The following is a 12,344-nucleotide window of genomic DNA, read 5'->3' on the forward strand; positions in this document are numbered from 1 at the left end:
TACAAAACCCCTATTTTTTAAAAAAAAAACCACAATTTTTAAAAAAAACCCACCCCAAATTGGGCTTTTTTCCACCCAAAGCAGGGCCACGTCCCAGAAAGGTTTGCCCCCCCTCCCCCCCTCAAAAAAAAATTTTTAAAAAAAATTTTTTTTAAAAAAAACCCAAAACTTAAAAAAAACCCACAATTTTTTTTTAAAACCCCACCCCAAATCTGACTTTTTTCCACCCAAATCAGGACCACGTCCCAGAAAGGTTTGCCCCCCTCCCCCCCCCCAAATTAAAAAAAGAAAAAAAAATTTATTTCTTTTAAAAAACCCCAATTTTTTAAAAAAAAACCCCAATTTTTTTAAAAAAAACCCCAATTTTTTTTTTAAAAAACCCACCCCAAATCTGGCTTTTTTCCACCCAAATCAGGGTCACGTCCCGGAAAGGGGGGTGGGGGGGGGTGGGGGGGCGTCTCCTTCCAGGAAGTTTTTTTTTTTTTGGGGGGGGGGGAAGATAAATGGGACGAGAGGGGCGGCGGGGACCCCCCCAGAGACGGGATGAAGGCGACCGGTGTCATCGTCGCGGCCATCGGCCTCAGCCTCCTCCTCCTCCTGCTGCCGGCGGGGGACCGCGGGTGAGGGGCCGGGGGGGGGGCAGGAGGGGGGGGTTTTTTTTGGGGGGGGGGGGACACCCCCAAGAATTCAGGACCCCCCCCACCCCATAAAAGGGACCCAGGAGGTGGGAAACCCCCCCCCCCACCCATAAAGGGCACCCAAAAGTTGGGGGACCCCCCCCATTAAAGACCCAGGAGTCTGAGGGGGGGGGCAGGAATTTGGGGGGACCCCCCCCCGCAGAGGGGACCCAGGGGTTGGGACCCCCCCCCCATTAGAAAAGAGCCAGGATTTTGGGGGGGGGACACCCCCACAAGTTGGGGACCCCCCCAGAAAAGGGACCCAGGGGTTGGGACCCCCCCCCATTAGAAAAGAGCCAGGATTTTTTTTGGGGGGGGGGGGACACCCAGGAGTTGGGGACCCCCCCCCCAGAAAAGAGACCCAAAAGTTGGGGACCCCCCCCATTAAAGACCCAGGAGTCTGAGGGGGGGGGCAGGAATTTGGGGGCCCCCCCCCCAGAGGGGACCCAAGGGGTTGGGACCCCCCCCCCTATTAGAAAAGAGGATTTTTGAGGGGGGGGGGGACACCCAGGAGTTGGGGACCCCCCCCCCAAGAAAAGGGACCCAGGGGTTGGGGGACCCCCCCGTCCTTCATAGAGGGGACCCAGGATTTTGGGGGGGGGGGCAGGAATTTGGGACCCCCCCCATCAGAAAAGACCCAGGATTTTTTTTGGGGGGGGGGCAGGAATTCAGGAGCATCACCCCCCCCTTTATCCCCCCCCCAGGCCCTGGCCCCCCCCGAATTGTCGCTGGAGTCGCCCCCCACCTGGATGGGGGATGGACAGGTAAGAGACCCCCCCGTGTCCCCCCCCCCAAAAAAAATAAAGGGGACCCAGGAATTTGGGGGGGACCCCCCCCAACAAATGGGAACGGGAGGGGGGGACCCTGACATGGGGGGGGGGATTGGGGGGGGCAGGAGTTTGGGGGGGGGGCAGGAATTTGGGGGGGGCACCCAGGGGTTTGGGGGGGCAGAAATTTGGGGGGGGGCAGGAGTTTGGGGGGGCACCCAGGAGTCTGGGGGGGGCAGAAATTTGGGGGGGGCAGGAGTTTGGGGGGGGCCAGGAATTGGGGGGGGCACCCAGGAATTTGGGGGGGCACGCAGGGGTTTGGGGGGGCACCCAGGAGTCTGGGGGGGGGCAGAAATTTGGGGGGGGGGCAGGAGTTTGGGGGGGGGCACCCAGGAATTTGGGGGGGCCCAGGCGTCTGGGGGGGGGGCCCCTACATCTGAAATTTTATTTTTTGGGGGGGGGGGGCCAAGCATCCAGGTGAGTTTTAGCGGAACCGGCGGGTCCTGGAGGGGGGGGGACGCCCCTCTTCCAGGTACCTAAACGCCCCCCCCTCTTTTTTTTTTTTTTTTTTTTTTTTTTTACCCCCCCCAGCCCCCCCCGAAACCGCCGCCGCCGCCACGGCTCCCACTTCCCGCTCTGCTCCTACTGCTGCAACTGCTGCCGCAACCGGGGCTGCGGCTTCTGCTGCCGCACCTGACCCCCCCCCCGGGCCCCCCCCGGACCCCCCCGGACCCCCCCAAACCCCCCCCCGGACCCCCCCCCTATTTATTACCCCCCCCCATCCTTTTTACCTCCGTTTAACGAGAATAAAGCGCTGTTTTCTAGAGGCCTCGCGTGGTTTTTTTTTTTTTTGGGGGGGTGTTTTTGGGGGGGGGGGCAGGTGTTGGGGGGGGGGCCTTAATATTTGGGGGGGGTCTCCAACAGCTGGGGGGGGGCACCCCCCACCATAAATGGCACCCAGGTGTTCAGGGGTGCCCCCCCCCCCAAAAAAAAAAGGGACCTAGGTGTCTGGGGGGGGGGGCAGGTCTCGGGGGGGGGGCCCCCAATATCTGGGGGGGGGGCATGGGGGGGAAGCTAGGCATCTGGGGGGGCCCCCCCCCATTTTGACCCCCCCGAAATGGCACCCAGGTGTCTCTGGGGGGGGTCCCCAATATCCAGGGGGGGTCACCCAGGTGCCTGGGGGTGCCCCCCCCCTTGTGCCCCCCCAAAATGGCACCCAGGTGTCTCTGGGGGGGGGTCCCCAATATCCGGGGGGGTCACCCAGGTGCCTGGGGGTGCCCTCCCCCCATTTTACCCCCCCCCTTTTTTTTAGGGGGGGGGGGAGGAGAAGGCCCGACTTCCGGGTTACCCCCCCTTTCCGCTTCCGCAACCCCCCTCCCCCCGCCACGTGACTCAGGCGCGGCGGGTGCCCGCGGCCCCGCCTCCTCCGCCGTTGATTGACAAGAGGAAGGGGGCGCGGCTTTCGGGGAGGGCCGAGGGAAAAGGCGGAGGGGGGGGGCGTGGCCCGCGGGGGGCGTGGCCGAGGGGAGGGGGGCGTGGCCGCGGTGACGGCGCCATGGCGGGGCTGCGCGTGCTGGTGGGGGTGAAGCGGGTCATCGATTACGCCGTCAAGTGCGTCCGCACACGGGGGGGGGGTCCCCAAATTTCTGACCCCCCCCTCCAAATTTCCTGGGTGCTCCACCGGCATCCTGGGATCCCCCCCCCCCCCCCCCCGCCGGAATCCTGGGATTCCCCCCCCCCCCCCCCCCCCGCAAAATCCTGGGGGGGGGGGACACACACCTGGATGGCTGGGTGCCTCCCCCCCCCCCCGCCGAGCTCCTGGGGCTCCCCCAAAACTCCTGCCCCCCCCCCCAAAAAAACCTCCTGGGTGCCCCCCCAAACTGCTGGGTGCCCCCCCGACCCCTGGGTGCCCCCCCCCAACACCAGGGTGCCCCCCCCAAACCCCTGGGTGCCCCCCCCAACCTCCTGCCCCCCCCCCAAACCCCTCCATCCCCTCCCTATAACGCCTTCCCCAGACCCCTGGGTGCCCCCAAACCCCCTGGACCCCCCCCCCAAAACCCCCTGGGTGCCCCCCCCCTTGACAATTGGGTGCCCCCCCTCAACACCTGGGTGCCCCCCCCAACACCAGGGTGCCCCCCCAAACCCCTGGGTGCCCCCCCCCAACCTCCTGGCCCCCCCCCCAAACCCCTCCATCCCCTCCCTATAACGCCTTCCCCAGACCCCTGGGTGCCCCCAAACCCCCTGGACCCCCCCCCAAAACCCCCCTGGGTGCCCCCCCCTTGACAATTGGGTGCCCCCCCCCGACCCCTGGGTGCCCCCCCCAGGTGCGGGTGGCGGCGGGCGGCGGGGGGGGTGCAGACGCAGGGGGTGAAGCACTCGCTGAACCCCTTCTGCGAGATCGCCCTGGAAGAAGCCGTCCGGCTGCGGGAGCGGGGGGCGGCCGCCGAGGTGGTGGCCGTCAGCGTGGGGACGCGCGCCTGCCAGGTCAGCACCCACCCGGGGGGCGACCCCCCCCCCGAGGTGGGGGACCCCCCCCCCCCGACACCTGGGTGCCCCCCCCGGACTCATGGGTGGCCCCCCAAATGGCTGGGTGCCCCCCAAACCCCTGCGGCCCCTCGCTATAATGCGTTTTCTGGACGCCTGGGTGCCCCCCCTGACATCTGGGTGCCCCCCCCGACACCTGGGTGACCCCCCCTCAACACCTGGGTGCCCCCCCCCGACACCTGGGTGCCCCCCCGGACTCATGGGTGGCCCCCCAAAGTCTGGGTGCCCCCCAAACCCCTGCGTCCCCTCACTATAATGCGTTTTCTGGACGCCTGGGTGCCCCCCCCTGACATCTGGGTGCCCCCCCTGACACCTGGGTGACCCCCCCCGACACCTGGGTGACCCCCCCTCAACACCTGGGTGCCCCCCCGACACCTGGGTGCCCCCCCCGGACTCATGGGTGGCCCCCCAAATGGCTGGGTGCCCCCCAAACCCCTGCGGCCCCTCGCTATAATGCGTTTTCTGGACGCCTGGGTGCCCCCCCCCTGACATCTGGGTGCCCCCCCTGACATCTGGGTGACCCCCCCCCCGACACCTGGGTGTCCCCCTGAATGCTTGGGACCCCTTTGGGTGCAGGTGGGTGGGCGCTGGGTGCCCCTTTTGGGGGGGGTGGGGGCTCTGGGACCCCTTTGGGGGGGGTCCAGGTGCCCTTTGGGTGGGAGGGGGGGGTCTGGGTGCCCTTTGGGGGGGGTCTGGGTGCTCTGGGACCCCTTTGGGGGTCTCCGGGTGCCCTTTGGGGGGGGTCTGGGTGCCCTTTGGGTGGGAGGGGGGGGGGTCTGGGTGCCCTTTGGGGGGGTCTGGGTGCTCTGGGACCCCTTTGGGGGGTCTGGGTGCCCCTTTGGGGGGGTCTGGGTGCTCTGGGACCCCTTTGGGGGGGTCTGGGTGCCCTTTGGGTGGGGACAGGGGGGGTCTGGGTGCCCTTTGGGGGTCTCCGGGTGCCCTTTGGGGGGGGTCTGGGTGCTCTGGGACCCCTTTGGGAGGGGTCTGGGTGCCCTTTGGGTGGGAGGGGGGGGGTCTGGGTGCCCTTTGGGGGGGTCTGGGTGCTCTGGGACCCCTTTGGGGGGGTCTGGGTGCCCTTTGGGTGGGAGGGGGGGGGGTCTGGGTGCCCTTTGGGGGGGGTCTGGGTGCTCTGGGACCCCTTTGGGGGGTCTGGGTGCCCTTTGGGGGGGTCTGGGTGCTCTGGGACCCCTTTGGGGGGGTCTGGGTGCCCTTTGGGTGGGACAGGGGGGGTCTGGGTGCCCTTTGGGGGTCTCCGGGTGCCCTTTGGGGGGGGTCTGGGTGCTCTGGGACCCCCTTTGGGGGGGTCTGGGTGCCCTTTGGGTGGGGGGGGGGGGGTCTGGGTGCCCTTTGGGGTCTCCGGGTGCCCTTTGGGGGGGTCTGGGTGCTCTGGGACCCATTTGGGGGGGTCTGGGTGCCCTTTGGGTGGGGGGGGGGGGGGTCTGGGTGCTCTGGGACCCCTTTGGGGGGCCTCCGGGTGCCCTCTGGGGGGGTCCGGGTGCTGCGGGACCCCTTTGGGGGGGTCCGGCGCGCCCCCCGACGCCCCCGCTCGCCCCCCCCCCCAGGAGACGCTGCGCACGGCGCTGGCGGTGGGTGCCGACCGGGGGGTGCTGGCGGAGGTGGGGGAGGGGGCGGCGGTGGGCCCGCGGGAGGCGGCGGCGGCGCTGGCCGGGCTGGCGGGGCGCCTGCGCCCCCACCTCGTGCTGCTGGGCAAGCAGGTGGGCGCCCCCCCCCGCACCCTGCGGGGGCCCTATGGGCACCCTATGGGCACCCTATGGGCACCCCGCAGGGACCCCCAGGGACCCCGGGGACACCCTGTAGGCACCCTGGGGAGACCCTTATAGAGACCCTGGGGAGACCCCTATACAGAGCCCTAGAGAGACCCCAGGGAACCCTAGAGAGACCCCGGTGAGACCGTTATAGAGACCCTATAGGGACCCTATAGAGACCCTGGGGACACCCTGTAGGCACCCTGGGGAGACCCTTATAGAGACCCTGGGGAGACCCCTATGCAGAGCCCTAGAGAGACCCCAGGGAACCCTAGAGAGACCCCGGTGAGACCGTATAGAGACCCTATAGGGACCCTATAGAGACCCTGGGGACACCCTGTAGGCACCCTGGGGAGACCCTTATAGAGACCCTGGGGAGACCCCTATACAGAGCCCTAGAGAGACCCCAGGGAACCCTATAGAGACCCCGGTGAGACCGTATAGAGACCCTATAGGGACCCTATAGAGACCCTGGGGACACCCTGTAGGCACCCTGGGGAGACCCTTATAGAGACCCTGGGGAGACCCCCATGCAGAGCCCTAGAGAGACCCCAGGGAACCCTATAGAGACCCCGGTGAGACCGTATAGAGACCCTATAGGGACCCTATAGAGACCCTGGGGACACCCTGTAGGCACCCTGGGGAGACCCTTATAGAGACCCTGGGAGACCCCTATGCAGAGCCCTAGAGAGACCCCAGGGAACCCTAGAGAGACCCCGGTGAGACCCTATAGGGACCCTATAGGGACCCTATAGAGACCCTGGGGACACCCTGTAGGCACCCTGGGGAGACCCTTATAGAGACCCTGGGGAGACCCCCATGCAGAGCCCTAGAGAGACCCCAGGGAACCCTATAGAGACCCCGGTGAGACCGTATAGAGACCCTATAGGGACCCTATAGAGACCCTGGGGACACCCTGTAGGCACCCTGGGGAGACCCTTATAGAGACCCTGGGGAGACCCCCATGCAGAGCCCTAGAGAGACCCCAGGGAACCCTATAGAGACCCCGGTGAGACCGTATAGAGACCCTATAGGGACCCTATAGAGACCCTGGGGACACCCTGTAGGCACCCTGGGGAGACCCTTATAGAGACCCTGGGGAGACCCCTATGCAGAGCCCTAGAGAGACCCCAGGGAACCCTAGAGAGACCCCGGTGAGACCCTATAGGGACCCTATAGGGACCCTATAGAGACCCTGGGGACACCCTGTAGGCACCCTGGGGAGACCCTTATAGAGACCCTGGGGAGACCCCCATACAGAGCCCTAGAGAGACCCCAGGGAACCCTAGAGAGACCCTGGTGAGACCTTATAGGGACCCTATAGGGACCCTATAGAGACCCTGGGGACACCCTGTAGGCACCCTGGGGAGACCCTTATAGAGACCCTGGGGAGACCCCCATGCAGAGCCCTAGAGAGACCCCAGGGAACCTTATAGAGACCCTATAGAGACCCTATAGGGACCCCATGGAGACCCTATAGAGACCCTGGGGACACCCTATAGGCACCCTATAGAGACCCTGGGGAGACCCCTATGCAGAGCCCTAGAGAGACCCCAGGGAACCCTAGAGAGACCCCGGTGAGACCCTATAGAGACCCTATAGGGACCCTATAGGGACCCTATAGAGACCCTGGGGACACCCTGTAGGCACCCTGGGGAGACCCCCATGCAGAGCCCTAGAGAGACCCCAGGGAACCTTATAGAGACCCTATAGAGACCCTATAGGGACCCCATGGAGACCCTATAGAGACCCTGGGGACACCCTATAGGCACCCTATAGAGACCCTGGGGAGACCCCTATGCAGAGCCCTAGAGAGACCCCAGGGAACCTTATAGACACCCTATAGACACCCTATAGGCACCTTGGGGAGACCCATAGGACCCATAGCCCCCACAGGACCTTGGGGGGGGGGGGGGGCATGTCCCCTATAGGGTCCCCTATAGGGCCCGGGGGGGGTCTGGGTCCCCTATAGATCTTGGAGGGGGGGTCCCGTGTCCCCTATAGGGCCTGGGGGGGGGGTCCGGGTCCCCTATAGATCTCGGGGGGGTCCCGTGTCCCCTATAGGGTCCCCTATAGCCGTGCGTGTCCCCCCCCCCAGGCCATCGACGACGACTGTAACCAGACCGGGCAGATCCTGGCCGCCATGTTGGATTGGCCCCAGGTAAGTCCCGCCTCCGCGCCGCGGGGCATGACGGGATCGATCCCCCCCCTTGTCCCGGGGGACGATGGGATATATCCCCCCGCCCCGCAGGGGATGATGGGATAGTGGGGGTGCGGAGCGGCGGGGGTGGGAGGGTGCCAGTTCATACTGGGAGGGCCTCAGTGCATACTGGGAGGGCCTCAGTGCGTACTGGGAGGGCCTAGCTCATACTGGGAGGGCCTCAGTTCATACTGGGAAGGCTCCAGCGCGTAGTGGGAAGGCACCAGTTTATACAGGGAGGGCCCCAGTGCTTACTGGGAGGGCCCCAATTCATACTGGAGCCCCCAGCGCTTACTGGGAGGGCCCCAAGTCCTACTGGGCGGGCCCAGTTCTTAGTGGGAGGGCCCCAACTCAAACTGGGAGGACCCCAGCTCATACTGGGAGGACCCTGGTTCCTACTGGAGGGTCCCAACTCATACTGGGATAGCGGGTGTGCAGAGCACCATTGCAATGGGGCAGACCCACGATACTGGGGCGGGATGCCGGGGCTGGGGCCGCTCCCAGCTCATACTGGGAGGGACCCAGTTGATACTGAGAGGCCCCAGCTCCTACTGGGAGGACCCTAACTCGTACTGGGAGGGTCCCAACTCATACTGGGATAGTGGGTGTGCAGAGTACCATCGCAATGGGGCAGACCCACAATACCGGGGCGGGATGCCGGGGCTGGGGCCGTTCCCAGGTCATACTGGGAGGGTCCCAGTTGATACTGGGAGGCCCCAGCTCATACTGGGAGGACCCTAGCTCCTACTGGGAGGGTCCCAACTCATACTGGGAGGGTCCCAACTCATACTGGGATAGCGGGTGTGCAGAGCACCATCGCAACAGCGCAGACCCACGATACCGGGGCGGGATGCCGGGGCTGGGGCTGTTCCCAGGTCATACTGGGAGGGTCCCAGTTCATACTGGGAGGACCCCAGCTCCTACTGGGAGGGTCCCAACTCATACTGGGATAGCGGGTGTGCAGAGCACCATCGCAACAGCGCAGACCCACGATACTGGGGCGGGATGCCGGGGCTGGGGCCGCTTCCAGGTCATACTGGGAGGGTCCCAGTTGATACTGGGAGGCCCCCAGTTGATACTGGGAGGCCCCAGCTCATACTGGGAGGACCCTAGCTCCTACTGGGAGGGTCCCAACTCATACTGGGATAGCGGGTGTGCAGAGCACCATCGCAATGGGGCAGACCCACAATACTGGGGCGGGATGCCGGGGCTGGGGCTGCTCCCGGGTCATACTGGGAGGGTCCCAGTTCATACTGGGAGGCCCCAGTTGATACTGGGAGGACCCTGGCTCCTACTGGGAGGGTCCCAACTCATACTGGGATAGCGGGTGTGCAGAGCACCATCGCAACGGTGCAGACCCACAATACTGGGGCGGGATGCCGGGGCTGGGGCCGCTTCCAGGTCATACTGGGAGGGTCCCAGTTGATACTGGGAGGCCCCAGCTCATACTGGGAGGACCCTAGCTCCTACTGGGAGGGTCCCAACTCATACTGGGAGGGTCCCAACTCATACTGGGATAGCAGGTGTGCAGAGCACCATCGCAATGGGGCAGACCCACAATACTGGGGCGGGATGCCGGGGCTGGGGCTGCTCCCGGGTCATACTGGGAGGGTCCCAGTTCATACTGGGAGGCCCCAGTTGATACTGGGAGGACCCTGGCTCCTACTGGGAGGGTCCCAACTCATACTGGGATAGCGGGTGTGCAGAGCACCATCGCAACGGCGCAGACCCACGATACCGGGGCGGGATGCCGGGGCTGGGGCCGCTCCCGGGTCATACTGGGAGGGTCCCAGTGCTTACTGGTTTGTTACTGGTGGTCAGGGGACCTTCGCCTCGCGGGTGGAGCTGGAGGGGGAGTGGGTGCGGGGTGCAGCGGGAGGTGGACGGGGGGCTGGAGACGCTGCGCCTGCGCCTGCCCGCCGTCCTCACCGCCGACCTGCGCCTCAACGAGCCCCGCTACGCCACCCTGCCCAACATCATGGTACGGGGGGGGGGGGGACACGACGGGGGACCCCCCCCAAAACCCTGGGGGACCCCCCCGAACCCCTGGGGGGCCCCCCCGAACCCCTGGGGGACCCCCAAAACCTTGGGGGACCCCCCAAAGTCTTGGGAACCCTCCCCAATGCCTGGGCGTCGTGTGTGTCCCCAAGAGACCTGCGTGCCCCCCCCCCCCCGACCCGAACTCCTGGGTGCCCCCCCCCCAACACTGGGTGACCCCCCCAAACTCCTGGGTGACCCCCCCTAGACACCTGGGTGCCCCCCCTGAACACCTGAGTGCCCCCCCCAAACTCCTGGGTGCCCCCCCCAAACCAGTGGGTGCCCCCCCAAACCCCTGGGTGCCCCCCCCCAACCCTCAGTGACCCCCCCAAACCCCTGGGTGCCCCCCCAAACCCCTGCGACTCCCCCCCCCACACCTGGGTGCCCCCCCCCAAACCCCTGGGTCCCCCCCCCCACACCTGGGTGCCCCCCCAAACTCCTGCCCCCCCCCCCAGACCCCTGGGTGCCCCCCAAACCCCTGGGTGCCCCCCCCCCAATAACCTAAATCCCTTTTTTTTCTTTTTTCCTGCCCCCCCCCCCAGAAAGCCAAGAAGAAGCCCCTGGAAGTGATGGCGGCATCGGAATTGGGGGGGGGGTCCCCGCCGTCCCCCCCCCCGCCTGCGGGTGCTGAAACTGGAAGAGCCCCCCCCTCGTGGGGGGGGGGCAGCGGGTGGAGGACGTCCCCCGCGCTGCTGGAGCGACTGCGCAGCAGCGGGCGCATCTGAGGGGGGGGGGGACACCCCCCAAAATTTTGGGGGGGCCCCCCCATTTTGATTAATTAAAGGGCACCCCGGTGGGTTTTTTGGGGGGGGGGGTGGGTGCTCCCCAGACACTTGGGTGGCCCCCCCCACCAGACACTTGGGTGGGCCCCCCCCCCGTGAAGGTGGGGAGCCCAATTTTGGGGGCACCCAAGAATTTTGGGGGGGGGGCACCCAGGAATTTTGGGGTACCTAAGTGGCTGGGGGGGGCACCTAGGTGTTTGGGGGGGGGGTCCAAAATCTCCCCCCCCCCAATTTTGATTCATTAAGGGGCATCCTGGTGGGTTTTTGGGGGGGGTGGGTGCTCCCCAGACACCTGGGTGCCCCCCCCCGTGAAGGTGGGGACCCCAATTTTGGGGGCACCCAAGAATTTTGGGGGGGGCACCCAGGAATTTTGGGGCACCCCAGTGTTTTTTTGGGGGGGGTGACTCCCAGACACCTGGGTGCCCCCCCCCAAAGATGGGGACCCCAATTTTGGGGCACCCAAGAATTTTAGGGGGGGGCACCCAGGAGTTTTGGGGCACCCTGGTGGTTTTGGGGGGGGTGGGTGCCCACCAGACACCTGGGTGCCCCCCCCCGAGGGTGGGGACCCCAATTTTGGGGGGACCCAGGTGTTTTGGGGGGGCACCCAGGATTTTTGGGGGGCACCCAGGTGTTTTGGGGGGGGTCCCCCAGTGCCTTCCAGTCTGGACCAGTAGGTCCAGGCATCCCAGTGCCTTCCCCCCCCCCCCCCCCCCCAAAATTTGGGGGGGACCCAGGTGTCCAGCTGTGCCCCCCCCCCCAATAAAGGCGTGGCTGCTTGATGATGTCATGGTTTGTTGGGGTGGGTGGGGCTTAAGAGGGTGGGGTCAGCCCCGGGGGTGGGGCTTAAGGGGGCTCCTCCCACCGTGTGGTCTTTTGGGCAGGGTTTACTGGTTTGTTGTGGGGTTTGCTGGGGGGTGGGACCCAGTATAAACCAGTTTGGCCCCGGGGGGTCCCAGTGTGTCCCAGTTTGGCACCAGGAGGGTCCCAGTATGACCCAGTTTGGCCCTGAGGGTTCCCAGTATGACCCAGTTTGGCACCAGGAGGGTCCCAGTATGACCCACTTTGGCCCTGAGGGTTCCCAGTATGACCCAGTTTGGCACCAGGAGAGTCCCAGTATGAGCCACTTTGGCCCCGGGGGTTCCCAGCATGACCCAGTTTGGCCCTGGGGGTTCCCAGTGTGTCCCAGTTTGGCACCAGGAGAGTCCCAGTATGACCCAGTTTGGCCACGGGGGTTCTCAGTATGACCCAGTTTGGCCCCGAGGGAGTCCCAGTATGACCAAGCAGGTCCCAGTTTGGCCCTGGGGGGGGTCCCAGTATGACCCAGTGGGTCCCAGTTTGACGCCAGAGGGGTCCCAGCAGATCCCAGTATGACCCAGCGGGTCCCAGTTTGACCCCAGAGGGATCCCAGTGGGTCCCAGCAGATCCCAGTATGACCCAGCAGGTCCCAGTATGACCCAGCGGGTCCCAGTTTGGCCCCAGCATGCCCGGCGGCGGTGCCGTGTTGCCGAGCAACGCCTCGCCCCGCCCCTCCGCGCCGTCACTCATGGGCGCCGCCCAATCAGGCGGCGAGG

General features: G+C 65.8%; 1 protein-coding gene across 1 annotated transcript; it reads left to right on the forward strand.

The window, feature by feature from the left end:
* Positions 1-2,999: 2,999 nt before the first annotated feature.
* On the forward strand, positions 3,000-10,730 carry ETFB (electron transfer flavoprotein subunit beta). The gene is given in 7 exon segments (XM_052779700.1): positions 3,000-3,055; positions 3,769-3,928; positions 5,551-5,703; positions 7,853-7,915; positions 9,776-9,820; positions 9,822-9,935; positions 10,534-10,730. Coding segments are annotated over 7 exon segments (774 nt in total). The 3' UTR covers positions 10,717-10,730.
* Positions 10,731-12,344: the final 1,614 nt, after the last annotated feature.

This window comes from Harpia harpyja, unplaced genomic scaffold (assembly GCF_026419915.1).
Source record: "Harpia harpyja isolate bHarHar1 unplaced genomic scaffold, bHarHar1 primary haplotype scaffold_435_ctg1, whole genome shotgun sequence".
In the NCBI taxonomy this organism is placed as follows: domain Eukaryota; kingdom Metazoa; phylum Chordata; class Aves; order Accipitriformes; family Accipitridae; genus Harpia; species Harpia harpyja.